Source organism: Mustela erminea, chromosome 5 (genome assembly GCF_009829155.1).
Source record: "Mustela erminea isolate mMusErm1 chromosome 5, mMusErm1.Pri, whole genome shotgun sequence".
NCBI classification, from domain to species: domain Eukaryota; kingdom Metazoa; phylum Chordata; class Mammalia; order Carnivora; family Mustelidae; genus Mustela; species Mustela erminea.
The window spans coordinates 62,176,694-62,194,896 of NC_045618.1; the positions used below are offsets into that span (position 1 = coordinate 62,176,694).

Here is an 18,203-nt window from a genome sequence, read left to right on the forward strand (position 1 = left end):
AGTGTGTTTTGTACAACTATACTGGATTTCAGCTTAAGCTTAGATACTAGTCTGACAGGTGCTTTAAAGTGGACTTTTGTGGAGCTTCACTAGACCCTAATGTGTACATGTCCCTCTCTTTAGGGAGGAACAACGGAAACAACATGAGCAAAGACGAAAGGAGAAGAAAGCAAAGGTTTTAGGAGCTCGGAGAGGCCTCATTATGGCTGAAGATTAATTTTTTAACATCCTGTAAAGAGTATTTTATTCTGAACCCTTTCTTTAGTGTAAATATTTTTTTCTACTGTCTTCCCCACTTTAGTCAAAAGATTCTTCTGCTTTGTTCACTATCTATGTAGCGTTGGTGGTTTTCTTCACATGCCACATCCCTGAAAGATGTTACTAACCTTAAAGCTCACAGATTCTTTCAAATGATTTTTACCTATCTCTGTACAATTCAAGTTTTGCATTGATTCATCCTATAGATTCTTGACCTAGATTTTTAACATCAAGTTCCCTCTGCTGACAGAATTGGAATCCTCTTCTAGACAGAAGCATTTACCTGATGGGAGGTAGTTCTCCCACAAACTTCAGTAGAACTTGGAGCACTAACAAGCTGAGAAAGCCACCTCTTCCTCCTCTGGAAAATCAAGTAGTCTTAATGAAACAAGGAACCAAATGGGTTAGTGATGGCATATTCTACTTTGAGAAGTGTTTTGTTATTTATGCATGTTTGTTCAGATCACTTGATGTAACTGCTGTCACTCAGTATATTCTTAAAAACTCTACAGTTCATTCTAGCCTGACTTATTTAAAAATAAACAGGGCCATACTGAAATCTGAGGATTGCTGCTTCAAGGATCGTTCTGCTCTGTCAGAGTTACTTCATAGAAAAGACTAGAGTTGCTTAGCCTCCTAGCCATGCTTATTGCACTGAGGTGGACCTTCTGAGCTTTGTACTGTTCAAGAATTTCATAAATGTTTTCTCACGGTGGTAGATTCTTTGTAATTACTTCATGATTGAGTTGACCAGCTAAGATTAACAAGCTTACTTATACTCTGTGCATCTGTCCTGACTACCTCTTCTCACCCTAAGGAGAAATGACCAGGTCATCCCCTTGTATTTTTCACAGCACATGTCCAACTCTGTTATACTTACTGTTAAACATATATGAGCCCACAGAAGGTTGGCATACTCCTGATGACGAATAAACTCAGATTTTGCTCTTTTTTTTTTTTTTTTTTTTAAAGATTTTATTTATTCATTTGTCATAGAGAGAGAAGTGAGAGCAAGTACAGGCAGACAGAGTGGCAGGCAGAGGCAGAGGGAGAAGCAGGCTCCCCGCCAAGCAAGGAGCCTGATGTGGGACTCGATCCCAGGACGCCGGGATCATGACCTGAGCCGAAGGCAGCCGCTTAACCCACTGAGCCACCCAGGCGTCCCCAGATTTTGCTCTTAAGCAGATATCCAATCAATTAAATCACCGTCAAATGCACTGCAGCTAAGAAGGTTAAAAGGATATAATCACTTTGGAAAACAGGTTGGTAGTTTCTTAAAGTTAAATATGTCTACCACAGGGGCATCTGTGTGGCTCAGTCGGCTAAGCAACTGCCTTCGGCTCAGGTCATGATCCTAGGGTCCTGGGATGGAGCCCCTCACTGGGCTCCCTGCTTGGTGTGAAGACTGCTTCTCTCTCTCCCTCTGCTGCTCCCCCTGTTTGTGTTTTCTCTCAACCAAAAAAGAAAACCTTTAAAAAAATATATATATCTATATATCTATATCTGTATCTATATATATCTATCTATATATATATATATATATATCTACCACATTACCCATCATTGGCATGTGTAACACTGAAGCACAAGAGGCACATGATCTTCTATTCCTAAGTATATACTCAAGAAAAAGAAGCACATGTCCACACAAGAACTTACAGGCCGATATTTACAGTAGTAGTATTCATTGTAGCCAAAAAGTAAAGAAAATCCAGTTGTCCATTAATAGATTAAAAATGATGCACTTAAAAGGAAATAAAGTCCTAATAAAATATTACAACATGGATGAATCACAAACACTATGCTAAGTGAAAAGAAGCCAGCCATAAAAGATTACATATTACATGATTGTCTTTGTGGGACATATCCAGGTAAGCTGAACCTATGGGAAAGCAGATCAGCAGACACCTGGGGCAGGGGGTGGGAATTAAGAGTGCCTGCCGAAGGGGTATTAACGTTACTTCTAGGGCAGATAGGAATTTTCTAAAATTAGCTTGTGATAAAAGTCGACAAGTCTGTGAATATACTAAAAATCACGGAATTGTTTAGCAATCTCCTTTCCTCCAACAATGGATTAGAAAACACAAGAACCTACAAGGAACAGAGTAGGAGAACGGACATCAACAGTCTGCTTGCTTTGGCAATGCGTATGTGTGTAGGAATTGTTCCTAACAAATCATTTTAACCCAAAACAGTTAAGTTCTTTACATAGTACCTCCACATCAGGACTTGCATCAAGTTATAGCTTAGAATCTAGTTTCATGCTGTGTCTCCCTATGTGGCCCCTCTTGGCAACAGCATTTACCTTTGGCTCAGGGAATACATACCAGCTGTTGGATGAAAGCCATTAAATACTTTATTTGTCTTGGTCATCATGGATACTGCTACTCTTAGTCTGGTATTACAAAATTACCATCTCTATTTAAAAAGTCTTGGGTTAAGCTCTGGAGAATTTTCATAGGCGAACTCTTCTGTGTGGGCTGGATCTGTAAACACTCCAATAAAATCTATTTCCAGGAAGAATGGACCATCCACTTTATCAGCCAAGGTGAATCCAATAGAAGAGATCTACATTTAAAATAGAGAAAATGATTAAAATCTCATACACTGACATTGTTCCTGGAGTTTAAGTTCCATAAGGTGATTAATATAACTGGGTCTTTACACTATCAGGCCTTAACAAGTATACCATAGTTCTATGCTATAGCAAATCGTAAAAGGAAGTGAAGGGCTGATTTTCTTTCTACTCCTCTAACCTTTCTTTAAAATAGTGCCACTTAAGACTGGTGAGGACAGCATGGATATCTAATGGAGGATCCTTGAAGTCCTCCTGAACTGGAATACTGTTCTCTTATTTTGGAGCTAAATTAAATGTAGGCAAGCTGAAAAGATGACCACACTACAAGTCCTCCTGCATGGATTTGGTTCATAGAACAGGTCTGAGTCAGTCTGTGTGTGGAATACCAGGGGTGACCTTGTTAGGAATTTTCATCCTTGGGACGCCTGGGTGGCTCAGTTGGTTAAGCAGCTGCCTTCGGCTCAGGTCATGATCCCGGGGTCCTGGGATCGAGTCCCGCGTCGGGATCCTTGCTCGGCAGGGAGCCTGCTTCTCCCTCTGCCTCTGCCTGCCTCTCTGTCTGCCTGTGCTCACTCGCTCTCTCTCCCTCTGTCTCTGACAAATAAATAAATAAAAACTTAAAAAAAAAAAAAAAAAGAATTTTCATCCTTCATTTGCCAACCCTCAAAAATGGACTTGAAATCCTCACAGGAGTTTCGTTTCACTAAAGATCACAGCTCTGAGTTAAAGTACAGGAAAATACTACCTTGTCAAGCAGAAGCTGGTACTGGGCGTCCCGAATTCTTCCTTGATTAGAGAAGAAAAATTTGGAGAAAGGAATCTGAAAAGAGAAACCATTTACTTCAGAGCTAATACAAGCAACTGAAGCATCTGTATGGAACTGCAGTGATAGTTTAATTCTAACATTATTTATTTATTTATAAAGATTTTATTTACTTATTTGACAGACAGAGATCACAAGTAGGTAGAGAGGCAGTCAGAGAGAGAGAGAGAGAGGAGGAAGCAGACTCCCCGCCGAGCAGAGAGCCCAACGAGGGACTCAATCCCAGGACTCTGAGATCATGACCCGAGCCGAAGGCAGAGGCTTAACCCACTGAGCCACCCAGGCACCCAAATTCTAACATTCTTTAATTCTAATCTTATAGTTCTAATTTACATAGTTATGACAAGTGGCCAGGCATCTGGATCATAGAGATATATATATATTTTTAAAGATTTTATTTATTTGACAGAGAGAAATCACAAGCAGATGGAGAGGCAGGCAGAGAGAGAGAGAGAGAAAGGGAAGCAGGCTCCCTGCTGAGCAGAGAGCCCGATGCGGGACTTGATCCCAGGACCCTGAGATCATGACCTGAGCCGAAGGCAGCGGCTTAACCCACTGAGCCACCCAGGCGCCCCATAGATATATTTTTTTAATTGTATTAAGTGTTAGATGAAAACCTTTCTAAGCCAGAAATCCCAAATGAAAAATGGTAAGAGTACAATTTAATTTTTTGACAGCAAAGGCTGTCGCAGAGAGCCCGATGCGGGACTCGATCCCAGGACCCTGAGATCATGACCTGAGCAGAAGGCAGCAGCTTAACCCACTGAGCCACCCAGGCACCCTCAAAGGGGTGTCTTGATGGCTCAGTCATTGAGCGTCTGCCTTTGGCTTAGGTCATGATCCCAGGGTCCGGGATTGAGCCATGCATCCTGCTCTCTGCTCAGCGGGATGTCTGCTTCTCCCTCTCCCACTTGCTCTGCTGGTGTTCCCTCTCTTACTCTCTATCAAATAAATAAATAAAATATTTAAAAATAAAAATTTTTTAAAAAAAATAACACCTCAAAAAAATTTTTTTTAAACTTAAAGCAGGGGCACTTGGGTGGCTCAGTGGGTTAAAGCCTCTGCCTTCGGCTCAAGTCATGATCCCAGGGTCCTGGAATCAAGCCCTGCATCAGGCTTTCTGCTCAGCGGGGAGCCTGCTTCCCCCTCTCTCTCTGCCTGCCTCTCTGCCTACTTGTGATCTCTATTAAATGAATAAATAAAATCTTAAAAAAAAAACCAAACTTATAGCAACTGGGAACAACCCAGTATCTATTAATAGAGGAATCAACTAGAGGATTTCCATGGAACCAAAAATACCAAATAAAATAACAAAAAAAGGAGAGTAACTCCACACATTGATATGGAAGCTCTCTGGGATTTAAATTTTATTTATTTTTTTAGATGGGTAGGGTTGCAGAGGGATAGAATCCTATGAAGGCCCCACACCCAGCAGAGAGCCTGATGTTGGATTCGATCTCATGACTCTGAGATCACGACCTGGGTCGAAAACAAGAGTCGGTCGCTTAACCACAGAGCCACATAGGCACCCCTAGGATTTAAATTTAAAAAATAAGCACAGAAGATGCCCAAAGCATGCTATTTTTATTTTTGAGTAGGAAAAATTGGAGAAACTAGGAGTAAGTACTTATTTTTGCTTATATCTGCATAATGTAACTGCCAAGCTACTCAAGAAACTACTGAAAAGTGACTACCTACCCCGGGTGGGCAGGAAGAGGGTGGATGGGGACACGAGTGGGAGTGAGACTTCTCACTGTACATTACTTTAGATTTTGATTTTTGAGCCAAAAAATATAAATGTTTAAAAAAAATGGGCTGTTGGGCGCCTGGGTGGCTCAGTGGGTTAAGCCGCTGCCTTCGGCTCAGGTCATGATCTCAAGGTCCTGGGATCGAGTCCCGCATCGGGCTCTCTGCTCAGCAGGGAGCCTGCTTCCTCCTCTCTCTCTCTGCCTGCCTCTCTGCCTACTTGTGATCTCTCTCTGTCAAATAAACAAATAAAATATTTAAAAAAAAAAAAAAAAAAGGTGCTGTTCAGATTATTTATCACCGAAAGCACTTGTTGACATAAAAACAAACTCAAAAATCAGATTCAAACCCACCACTATACAAGATCACACTGCTCACACAGCAGATTAAAATGCAGTCATATCCAGGGGCATGTGGGTGGCTCAGTCAGTTAAGCACTGGACCCTTGGTTTCCACTCAGGTATGATCTCAGGGTGGTGTGCTGCATGGAGCCCTGCATCAGGCTCCCTGCTCAACACGGAGTCTGTTTGAGATTCTCTCTCCCTCTACCTCTCCCGTTCATGCTCACTCGCTCTAAAATAAATCTGAATAAATAAATGTAAATAAATAAGTCATAAATCAATAATACATACATACATACATATATATGGTCACATCCTAGTTCCCCCGCTCCCTTCATTCCTGTCAAACAAACCTGGAGAGGTCCCCCCGCCATCAGTTTCTCATTTTGCATCCTAGTTTGGCAGTTCGACTACCTCATTATTCAAAACATATTGTGGAAATGGAATCAAGGCTACCTGCTTATCATGTGTCATGTGTCACATACTACACCATTCCGCAAACTAATCTCTTCTGCCTTTTTGACACAATTCTCTAAAACCACTGTCTACACGAGGGAACTGGATATTTTTGGCTGGATAAAAGCTAAGAAGGAACACTACATCTTTATAAAAGAAAAGGATGCACAGTTCTTTCTCTACAAGTGACAGTAAACTATATAATTTTTCCATCATTTTCCTGTTTTCTCTCCATAATCAGAGTAAATATTTGAGCATCTCACTTTTATTTACTACAGGAGACTTATTCATGAACAACCGAACAGCAATTAGTAACATTTAATTAAAAACCTCTTGAGGGGTGCCTGGTTGGTTCAGTGGGTTAAAGCCTCTGCCTTCGGCTCAGGTCATGATCTCAGGGTCCTGGGATGGAGCCCCGCATCGGGCTCTCTGCTCAGCAGGGAGCCTGCTTCACCCCCTCCTCTCTCTCTGCCTGCCTCTCTGCCTACTTGTGATCTCTCTCTGTCAAATAAATAAATAAAATATTTATAAATAAATAAATAAATAATAAAAACCTCTTGAGCGTCTGGGTGCCTCAGTCGGTTAAGCCTCTGCCTTCAGTTCAGGTCATGATCTCAGGGTCATGGGATCAAGTCCCACATCAGACTCCCTGCTCAGTGAAGTGTCTTCTTCTCTCTCTCCCTCTCCCACTACCTGTGCGATCTCTGTCAATAAATAAAATCTAAAACGAAACAAAAACCTCTTGGGCACCCGGGTGGCTTAGTCTGTAAGTATCTGCCTTCAATGTTTGGGATGGAGACATTGGGCTCCCCACTCTGGGGTGTCTGCTTCTCCCTCTCCATCTGCCCCTCCCCCTGCCGATGCAGGCTTACTCTCTCTCTTAAATAATAACTAAAAAAAATTTTTTTTAAGATTTTATTTGTTTATTTCACAGAGAGAGAGATCATAAGTAGCCAGAGAGGCAGGCAGAGAGAGAGAGAGAAGGAGGCTCCCTGCTGAACAGGAAGCCCGAGACAGGGCTCGATTCCAGGACCCTGAGATCATAACCTGAGCCAAAGGCGAGGCTTCACCCACTGAGCCACCTAGGCACCAATAATAACTAAAATCTTAAAAAAATAAAAACCTCCTGTGACTACACTTAATGGTGGTGAGCACTGAGTAATATATATAAATGCTGAATCACTATGTTGCACACCTGACACTCATATAACACTGTACTTCAATAATACTCTAATAAAAGAAAAATCTCGGGGCACCTGGGTGGCTCAGTGGGTTAAGCCGCCGCCTTCGGCTCGGGTCATGATCTCAGGGTCCTGGGATCGAGTCCCGCATCGGGCTCTCTGCTCGGCAGGGAGCCTGTTTCCCTTCCTCTCTCTCTGCCTGCCTCTCCGCTTACTTGTGATCTCTCTCTGTCAAATAAATAAATAAAATCTTAAAAAAAAAAAAAAAGAAAAATCTCTTCCCCATCACTTTCCCTCAATAATTTAAAGAGAGCTGTTGCAAACAACTGTTCTTTCCAGACAAAGATTAGGACTCTATGTATTTTCAGGGAAGAAAGTAATCATTAACAATTAAATAGTAATACTATAGAATAATCTGGCAATGTGCAAATGCCTTAAAAATAAATCATTTATTCTAGGAATGTTATTTCTAAGAATATATCCTAAGAAAATAAGGTTATCTACTTCAGAGTTTGGTACAACAGTACAAAATTCTGAAAACAATCTAAATGTACAATAATAAAGGATGAAGCAACTAAAATCTGGTTTATTTTATAGTAATGTAAGCAGAAATTAAAAATGTAAAAATATTTCAGCAGAAAGTTATATGTAAAACTCAGTGAACAATGTATATTATAAAACATATAGGATCATGACCTGAGCCAAAGGCAGATGCTTAACGACTGAGCTACCCAGGCACCTCAAATCAATAAATCTTAAAAAAGAAAAAAGAAAAAAAATCCAGGGTAATGTTACTCAAAGTAACTGGGTTAGAGGGTACAATTCTAGCTACAGGGATCAGACGTCTTTGAGGTGAATTTCGACCTGACAGGTGAATGACAGAAAAGAGGAAGCAGGTGAGGCTATGGGGGAAGAGCATACCAGAGATACACACCAAGAGCAAAGGCTCTGAGAGGGAGGTGAGCTTGTTGGGTGTGACACACAGGAAAGGGGCCATTATGGAGGAGGGAGGGAGGTGGGAGACACAGGATCAAGACAGGGGTCCAATACTATAGGCCCAGTAAGCCATGTTAAGGAGTTTGGGCTTTAATCTGTAAGGGGAAGCCACCAGAGGGTTTTAAGCATGTGAGTGATGTAATCTGCACTATGCTGTTGGATCACTCTGGCTGCTATGTGGAGAGTGGATTTTAGGAGGCAAGAGAGCAAAGGAAACCAATAAAGCAGCTGCTGTAGTAATCCAAAGGCACTGGGATGACAGTGAGAGAGATGGGCGAGAAATGATCAGACTCTGGGTGTATTTCAGAGGTACAGGTGATAAGATTTGCTAACAGGCTATATGTGGGATGAGGAGAAAAGGAATCCAGAATGACCCTTAGGTTTAAGTTTAAGCAAAATGGGGACTTTCTTTTGAGTTTAAGGATTAAAAATCTTTCAGTAGGCAGAAGAAAAGAATGGGCAGTTGAAATTCATTCCCTGAATTTCTATTTATTTTCCTCCAGGCAAACGTTTTTTAACTTCTCAGAGCTTCTTCTCACAAAGTATTGTATTACCAAGAAATAAATAAAAATTTCATGATTGTGAAATAGGAAGCATATATTGCTCTTAGGGAGTTGCGTGGAAGAGAGGATATGGCAGAAACTTAAACACCTACTTGCGCCCAGAGCAGACATGTACCCATGACTTAGCATGGACCTAGTCACAACTTTATAAAAAATATTTACTGATTAGGAAACTAGCATTTATATTAATGAAAGAAAAAATCAATTATATAAATCTTACCCTTAAGTCAGTTATCTTCTTTCCCTTTCCACACCTTCCAAAAAGGATTAATAAGGAAAACAAATGAACCAAACAACAACGTAACCATGATCTCAAGACTTCATTTTCATACACAGTAAAGACTTGTGCTGTTACCTTGACCTCCTGCCAGTAGGGCCCCCCACGGGTGAACATGAAGTAACTGTACATCTGATTCTTCCTCTGGATTATATCCGTGTCCTCTCGGATATTCACCATCCAAGGCCGACCATCTCCACGCACACGGAGATACAGAGTGTTGAACTGGGACCAATCATAAGCCCTCTTTTTCTCAAAAGGGCCCTACAATACAGAAAGGAAAATTAATTCATCTCATTTTCCACCAAAAGCAAAATGTGAGTCGTTATCTTTTGCAGCATCAAAAGGATCCACTAGGCATTTTTCTGACTTTTCTACCACCATTAGGAGGCAGACAAATCTGGTGATTCTTTTTTTTTTAAAGATTATTTATTTGGGACGCCTGGGTGGCTCAGTTGGTTAAGCAGCTGCCTTCGGCTCAGGTCATGATCCCAGCGTCCTGGGATCGAGTCCCACATCGGGCTCCTTGCTCGGCGGGGAGCCTGCTTCTCCCTCTGCCTGTGCCTGCCATTCTGTCTGCCTGTGCTCGCTCTCTCCCCTCTCTCTCTCTGATAAATAAAATCTTAAAAAAAAAAAGATACCTTTAAAAAAAAAAAAAAAAAAGATTATTTATTTATTTATTTGACAGAGAGAGAGAGATCACAAGTAGGCAGAGAGGCAGGCAGAAAGAGAGAGAGAGAGGAGAAAGCAGGCTCCCTGCTGAACAGAGAGCCCGATGCGGGACTCAATCCCAGGACCTTGAGATAATGACCTGAGCCAAAGGCAGGAGCTTAACCCACTGAGCCACCCAGGTGCCCAAATCTGGTGATTCTTATGTTAGTACAAAATATTGACACAGTTTTGTTTCTAAAGTTATGTTCAAGACATGATTGGCCCAGGACAGTGTTGACGTGTGGTAGGCACTCGATTGTATCAATGAATGGAAATGAATTACACTATGTACCTTTTTACCCTGGTCCTATGGAGCAATGGATTTTGAGTGTACATGACAGCTGCCTTCCCATAGATCAGAAAACCTATGAAAGAGGTGAAGTTTTAAAACTGCTGTTTTATAAAAATAGCTACTATCCATGGAAAACTTACCCTAAGCTCTCACTCTGAGGGCAGAATTTCATCCTCATAGCCCTATGAGATAGGTACTATCATTGTGCTCTACCTTACAGATGAAGAAACTGAGCACTCAACTAGGAAGTGGCAGATCCAGTGTCATTTAACTCCAAAATTTGTATTCTTAACAACTATCTATACCGTTTCTTTTTTTTTTTTTTTAAGATATTATTTATTTATTTGACAGAGAACACAAGTAGGCAGAGAGGCAGGCAGAGAGAGAGGAGGAAGCAGGCTCCCTGCTGAGCAGAGAGCCCGACGCGGGACTCGATCCCAGGACCCTGAGATCATGACCTGAGCCGAAGGCAGCGGCTTAACCCACTGAGCCACCCAGGCGCCCTCTATACGGTTTCTTGCAGGAAAAGTGGAACGTAGTGTTAATTAACAAAGGTGTTTATTTATACCAATCTCAAAGGTAATCTGATTTCAAGAAGAGCAGTGCTCACATATGAACTATTATTTACTAGCTGTATAACTTCTTTAAAGATATTATTTGTTTATTTTATGAGACTGACGCGCTACCTACTGCGCTAACGAGGCACCTTGTTTATTTTAAAGAGAGAAAGACAGTGGGACACCTGAGTGGCTCGGTCAGTTAAGTTGGTGGGTTAAATGGGTCATGATCCCAGGGTCCTAGGATAGAATCCTGAGTTGGGCCCCTTGCTCAGCAGGGAGCTTGTTTCTCCCTCTCCCTCTGCCTACTGCTCCCCCTACTTGTGCGTGCGTGCACACTCTCTCTCTCTTTTGGACAAATAAGTAAAATCTTTTTTTTTTTTTTTAAGATTTTATTTATTTATTTGACAGAGAGAGATCACATGTAGGCAGAGAGGCAGGCAGAGAAAGAGAGGAGGAAGCAGGCTCCCCGAGGAGCAGAGAGCCCGATGTGGGACTCGATCCCAGGACCCCGGGATCATGACCTGAGCCGAAGGCAGAGGCTTTAACCCACTGAGCCACCCAGGCGTCCCTGGACAAATAAATAAAATCTTAAAAAAAAACAAAAAACACCACCAACAACAGAGAGTGTGTACACATACCAAGCATGAGGAAGGTGTGTGTGGAAGAGGGGCAGAGGGGGAAGGAGAAGGACAAGCAGACTCCACATGAGGTTGGAGTCCCACGCGGGGCTCAATCTCAGATTACCATCTGAGCAGAAACCAAGAGTCCGTTGCTCTACCAACTGAGCCACCCAGGTGCCCAAGTAGCTATATAACCTTAGACAAGTTACTAAATCTCCCAAAGTCTCAGTTCCCTCATCTATAAGATGAGGATGACCACACCTTGGAGGAGAGTTGGGAGGAATTAAAGGGATGTAAATATATATAGAGAGGGATATAGATAGATAGATGTATATATTTATATACATTTATGTATAAACATATATAAAGTAGCGCAAGGACTGGCAGGGCACACTTAATAAATTTTATCACCTATTTTCAATACCCCCCAGTGTGTATCTAACTGCAGAATTATTTTCTTCTGTGGATTTCAGGCACTGGAAAAAAAAATCTTTGAAAGCATACGTCTCTCCAACAACACATATCTTTCATTCTCATCATTATCTGGATATAGGAAGCCTAAAACTACGCCTAACATTTGCCATTCTCCTTAGAGCACAATATCCAAGCAAACATCCAGGGGCTGTGGCCAAGGCCAGGCATGGGAGCCTGTGCAGGCAGCCCTGGAATAACACCTGGTCAGCAAATTTGCAAAAAGCCACAGGTTGATGGTAAGACAAAGGAGTCAACCAAAGTAACTGTGGAAAACAGTGTTCTGATTAGGAAACTATAAGGCTAAAGACAAAAGAAACTATATACAAACACTGTATTCTGGTTGGTAAGCTTATTTCTCACAGAGTTATGGGTTAAAAGTTCTAAAACTGCTCTGCATGTACCCTGGGGTTGAATTCATAGGTAAACTGATGGTAAGTGATGGGAGACAGGTTCCCCACTAATATAGAGGGAAATTAAAGATAAGCAAGAGGGAGAAGCCCAGGATGAACCACTGGTACTGGATTAGAGTCAGAGCACAGCATGAACTCATATTTAGTGTACTACAGATACAGAAATATTTACAGGCATGTTTCCACATCTCTAGATGGGGTTGGTGCACATCCTTGTATTTCCTGCCGTTTCCACTAAGAGGTCCTGGAAGTAATGTCAAACCAGTAGCAAGAAGTATACCCAAGCACCCACAGCTCCAAAAAAACAAACAAGGGCTCCTTCAAGAAATGGCTAATTCTAGTGTTGGGACAGAGAAAATACAAGATGTGTTTAGAGTATCCTGTAGTGCAAGAAAGTGCTAAAAAACAAAAAAATAGAGGCATGTCAAAGGAACAAAACCCAACCTGCCAATGGCCACAGTTAAAACAATTTGAGCAACAAAGTAAATAACATAGTACTGGATTAGAACCGGAAGTTTGAGAGCCATACAAAATGACTTCCTGACTAAATAAGTAAATGTGGGAGAATAAATCAATCTTCCTTTCTGAAGAATCCCAAATAATTTGTGTAAATACCACTCCTTTCAAGAGATACAACTTAATCCCATGCCCTACCCCATGACTTGAATATAGGACACACCTACTGACTTGCTTCCAAACAGTGTATGGAAAGAATAAGAAAAAAAGTAATTTAACAATGGAGTACTGTAAGAACACTATCTTGGCCAGGTGGTCATGGTGAACCCATCAGTGTTAAGTCAGGTTGCTAGCACGAGCCCCTGATAAGAGGTATGAGAAGGGTACTTCAACTCTATAGTATTCTTCCTAAAAATCCAATAACCCAGACCTACCAGGAGAAAAAAAAAAAAAAAAGAAAATCCCGATTTGAGGGGTATTCCACAAAATGCCAGGCCAGGATTTCTCACATCCTCATGAAAAATAAGTAAAGACTAGAAAATTATCGCAGACGAGAGGAGACTAAGGAGCCTAAGGAGACATGACAACTGGATGTAATGTGGTGTCCCAGGTGGGATCCTGGAACAAAAAAAGGAAAAATGGAAAAACTGGTAAAATCCAAATAGTATCTGGAATTAGTTAATAGTATGTACCAATGTTGGTTTCTTAGTTGTGATAAATGTACTATAGCAATGTTATGATGGCAACAGTTGGAGAAAATGGGTGAGGGACACATGGAACTTTCTGGACTCTATGTACAATTCTTGTGTAAAACTACAACTATTCTAAAATAAAAAGTTTACTTAAAGAAAATAAAGCCACAGGTGACCCTCCATCTACCCTAAGGAACCCCTGACCATCACAGGATCTGTGATCTATTAGAGAAGATGCAAATCTCCACAAATCATTGTTTAAACGTCTGACTTCTCAGGACTCCTCAAACTAAGAATGGCCCCACCCTGGCCCAAAGTGATGCCTAGAAACAAGTACCCGTTCTTCAGGAACCACATCCCCCTTGTGCTTCGGCTTTATACCTGCGTCCAATAGTTACTTAACGCCATACACAGATGACCTGCCAGGTGTGTTCATTTACAGAAACAAAAGCCATATGCTATGGTTCTATTCGGGCTACAGTGAAATTCACCAAAGTTCACTAAAAAACTGAGGCTCTGGGGCTTCACTTACCCTTGGAATCCTGGATATCATTGCACAGTACCCACTGCGGCCACTTTCCCCATCCTTAGGCACCTCAGAGCTCAAAGTTCCATACAGCAGTGCACTCTGATTATTCTTGCCCATTTTCAGGAACACTTCACTTCTGCCTCCAATAGACTTATCAGAAGTCACTACCCACTTATCCAAATCTTCTTTTCCACGGAACTGCCAGACAACCTTGGCTTGTTCCATCAAGACCTCATGCAGAGGGCGGCCTTCAGGGCCTATCCAATGATTCACAATATCATCCTTCAAACGCCTAAAATTGTCCTTTATTTCATCTTTAATTGCTTTATCAAAACTAACTTCAGGCTTTTCTTCAGGAGATGCTATATCCAAAGCAACTTCTCTCTGGTGATGTCCTTGCAAATCCCCTTCAGATTTCCTCTGAGAGGAGGTTCTACCAGAAGCAGCCACAGGTTTCTGAAGACTACTAGAACAATAGTCTGCAAAGCGGGTACCCAAATATGGGCATGAGGCATATGGCTTTGGGCAATGTCTGAAAATATAAGCGCCATTCAGAAACCTGAGAACCAAAGCCATGGTAAGATAAAGTCCAGATGTAAATTTCTCCCTGGGCTATGAGGGAAAGAAACTTCAGCAAACGGGCCAATTCCACCTAGAACAAAAAAGATACTGAACAGTTACCAGGGTAGCAATGAATGCATCACAATTTCAAATGTAACACAGATCATGTATTGTGAAATTCAGGAACTTATTTTCTAATTCTGTAAACATTTACCCAGGGCCTTACTATGAGCAGAATATTGTTTGCAGAGTATGTAAAGCATCCAATTACCTGGAGAAAAAATGCCAAAAGGGAAAGAAACAGGCCTCCTTTATGGAGTTATTTACCCCAAAATAATTCAATTACACACTTCAAAAAGTTGTGTCAATTTTTTTTTTTTTGAGATTTTATTTATTTTTCAGAGAGAAAGAGAAAGAACATAAGCAGGGAGGAGGGGCAGAGGCAGAGAAAGAAGCAGGCTCCCTGCCGAGCAGGAAGCCTGAATCAGGACTTGATCCCAGGACCCCAAATCATGACCTAAGCCAAAGGCAGGTGTCCCAAGGTTGTGTCAATTTTTTTTTTTTTTAAAGATTTTATTGACTTATTTGAGAGAGACAGTGAGAAAGGGAACACAGGCAGGGGGAGCGGGAGAGAGGAGGAGGCCTCCCACTGAGCAGGGAGCCGGACGTAGGGCTCAATCCCAGGGCCCTGGGATCATGACCCAAGCCAAAGGCAGATGCCCCATGACTGAGTGACCCAGGCAACCCGCTTGTGTCAATCTTAAATTTTTATGCTGGATTTTTAAAGAAATCATTGATTCCTAAATAGATATTCAACTAATTCACTGCAGACCTAGGCTAAGTGACATTTTAGCACTTCATCTACAAAAAGAACTATAGTGTGCACTGTATGTGGAGTCAGAAAACGTGACCACTTATTAGGTTATGATATTGTGAATACTGGCAATTTCAGACTGCTAAACCTAATCAACTTCTTTATCCTCAGGTAAAGCTATTGATCTTTAAGTCTCTAATTTCTTGGGGGTAGGCTGTGTTAATGTGTCCTCTACCTACCTTAAGGCATTCTTCTGAAGATCAGATGGAATGACGGATATAAGAGTGTTCTCTGATAACATCCCCAAGAATCTTCATGTCTACAAAGCTCCACACTTTGGTCCACACTTTGAGTAGCAAGGATTGGACTCAGTCACTATCTGAGCTCCCCAAATCTAGAACCTAAACAGTAACACTAATACCATCACATTTAAATGTCATTCTTAATACTCTCAAACCACCTGACATATTATCTCACTGAATGCACACAAGACTCCTGTAGGACAAGTCAGGTAGATATTTCCTTCTTCTAGGAAACAGACACCAACAGGTGAAGTGATTAGCCGAAGCTCACAACCAGTACGGAAGCTGGGACCAGAACCCTAGTCTTAAGCCCTTCTACTACATGCTCCTGCCTCTACATGTAAAACAACAGCAATAGGGGCACCTGGGTGGCTCACTGGGTTAAAGCGTCTGCCTTCGGCTCGGATCAGGATCCCGGAGTACTGAGATCCAGCCCCTCATCAGGCTCCATGCTCAGCAGGGAGCCTGTTCAGTTTCTCCCTCTCCCTCTGTCCCCCCCACCCCTGCTCGGGGGCACACATGCATGCGCTCACTCTATCTCACACGTGTACTATCTTGCACTCAAATAAATACATAAAATCCTTAAAAAACAACAACAAAACATCAGCAATGTAAGTTCTATAGCTCTGGTAAAATAACAACTTTGGCTAAATAGTCCTCTCTCCTACTTACTCCAGCCACCCCTAAAAGAAATAAAATATGCACTGTCAAATTATTTGTCTTTCTCCTGTCTTGGCCCAAAGACCAGGAGAGAGGAAAAACAAAAATTCATCTCCCCAACCTCACCTGAGTCCCATCCCCATTCTCTACTCCAACACTCACAAACACTCGCAGTCCAACAAGTGCCAACCAGTAGTCCCTCTCTCAGCTTCAGGCCTTGACAAATTGCTGCTCCCAGGACTGGAGGGGCCTCTGTGGAATTTGCCTAGCTAATGTATCCTCTGAAACTCAGCTCAGACATCCTTCATCTTCATTCCTAACAATCTCCCAGGTGAGGCCCTTGTCACTGGCCCATTAGACACTCTTTAAGTACCAAAGCACCCCTGACTCTGATCTCTACCTCAAACCATCCTTTGCCTGGCAACAAAAGGAATTTGTCTAAATATGACTGTACTCCCCTTATAGTAAGTCAGCAATAACTCCCACACACACACACAGAAATTCAAACCCCTAAAATAGTGCACAAGGCCCAACTCCATGACCTAACTTCTACTCACATCCATGGCCAATAACCTTAGCTCTATTAAGGCCAACTATAGGGGCGCCTGGGTGGCTCAGTGGGTTAAGCCTCTGCCTTCGGCTCAGGTCATGGTCTCAGGGTCCTGGGATGGAGACCCGCATCAGGCTCTCTGCTCAGCAGGGAGTCTGCTTCCCCCGCCTCTCCCTCTACCTGCTTGTGATCTCTCTCTCTGTCAAATAAATAAATAAATATCTTTGAAAAAAAGGGGGGGGGGGGCACCTGGGTGGCTCAGTGGGTTGGAGCCTCTGCCTTCGGTTCAGGTCATGATCTCAGGGTCCTGGGATCGAGTCCCGCGTCGGGCTCTCTGCTCAGCAGGGAGCCTGCTTCCTCCTCTCTCTCTGCCTGCCTCTCTGCCGACTTGTGATCTGTCAAATAAATAAAGTCTTTAAAAAAAAAAAAAAAAGACCAACTACAGGGGCACCTGGGTGGCTCAAGGAGGTGAAGCATCTGCCTCTGGTTCAGGTCATGATCCCAGGGTCCTGGGTCCCAGCCCCTCACTGGGCTCCTTGCTCAGCAGGGAGTCCGCTTCTTCTGCCCTCTGCTTCCTCCCCGCCCCATGCTCTCTTTCTCTCAAATAAATAAATAAAATCTTAAAAAAAAAAAAAATAGGAGAGAACTAGGAAAATTAAAAAGTTGATCTGAGGTCCTGGAATCATAGATAATATTTCAATTTTCCTCACTGATGGTGTTTAATTTTACCTCTACACATAAAGGAAGTTGGGAAACAAATGATAATTCCATAAAATGGAATTTGTACTATCAAAAATGATTCCTGTGAACCCCATCCATAGGTTACACTACTAAGTGGCAAGTAAGGAGGAATCAAAATTGCATGTAAACTAATATTACAAGCATAAAAATGTACCGACAAAAAAAGATTTGAGGGAGGGAAAAAAAGGCTTAAAGTCGTATGCAGGATGATGGAATTATGAGTAACAATATTCACCGTACCTGCGAAGTCCTCAGTAGTGCGTTACTTCTCTAATAATATAACGCTAATTATAAATTTTTGTTTAGTATTTTTACCAAAAAACATCAAGTAAAACCCTTCATCAACTGGATGACCGCTGGCCGAAACTGGTAATTTTTGACCGCCGCGTTACCCACGGAGCTAGAAGAGAGCTGTCTTCGTCCAGACTGTATATCCAGCGCTGATCACGCGTCCGGAACCGTTGCAAGTATCGTTCACTGACGCCTCACAACCACCCTGAGAGGTTCTGTTATTATTCCGATTACAGAGACGAGGAAAAGGAGGTTCCAAGAATAAATGACGAGGTCACACAGCCAGTAACACGCAAAACGAAACTCTGGAGCCCCGGTCTT

The 18,203-nt window shown here is 42.2% G+C and overlaps 2 protein-coding genes across 5 annotated transcripts in view; one reads left to right on the forward strand and one right to left on the reverse strand.

Annotated features, from left to right (window-relative positions):
- Nucleotides 1-814, forward strand: part of NUSAP1 (nucleolar and spindle associated protein 1) — a 34,426-nt gene extending 33,612 nt beyond the window's left edge. For both annotated transcript variants that reach the window (XM_032343336.1, XM_032343337.1), the window contains one exon: nucleotides 124-814. In XM_032343336.1, the coding sequence (XP_032199227.1) occupies nucleotides 124-217 (94 nt within the window). In that variant the 3' untranslated portion in view covers nucleotides 218-814. The remainder of the gene's footprint in view (nucleotides 1-123) is intronic.
- NDUFAF1 (NADH:ubiquinone oxidoreductase complex assembly factor 1) overlaps nucleotides 1-18,203 on the reverse strand; it is a 34,675-nt gene that overhangs the window by 15,821 nt on the left and 651 nt on the right. Inside the window, exons 1-5 of one of the 3 annotated variants that reach the window (XM_032343339.1) lie at nucleotides 17,832-18,163; nucleotides 13,967-14,615; nucleotides 9,298-9,483; nucleotides 3,582-3,656; nucleotides 1,793-2,826 (exon numbers count right to left, since the gene is read on the reverse strand). In XM_032343339.1, the coding sequence (XP_032199230.1) occupies nucleotides 2,677-2,826; nucleotides 3,582-3,656; nucleotides 9,298-9,483; nucleotides 13,967-14,539 (984 nt within the window). In that variant the 5' untranslated portion in view covers nucleotides 14,540-14,615; nucleotides 17,832-18,163 and the 3' untranslated portion in view covers nucleotides 1,793-2,676. Of the gene's footprint in view, nucleotides 1-1,792; nucleotides 2,827-3,581; nucleotides 3,657-9,297; nucleotides 9,484-13,966; nucleotides 14,616-17,831; nucleotides 18,164-18,203 lie in introns of those variants that run through there. The other 2 variants (XR_004285785.1, XM_032343338.1) reach the window with 2 other exon arrangements.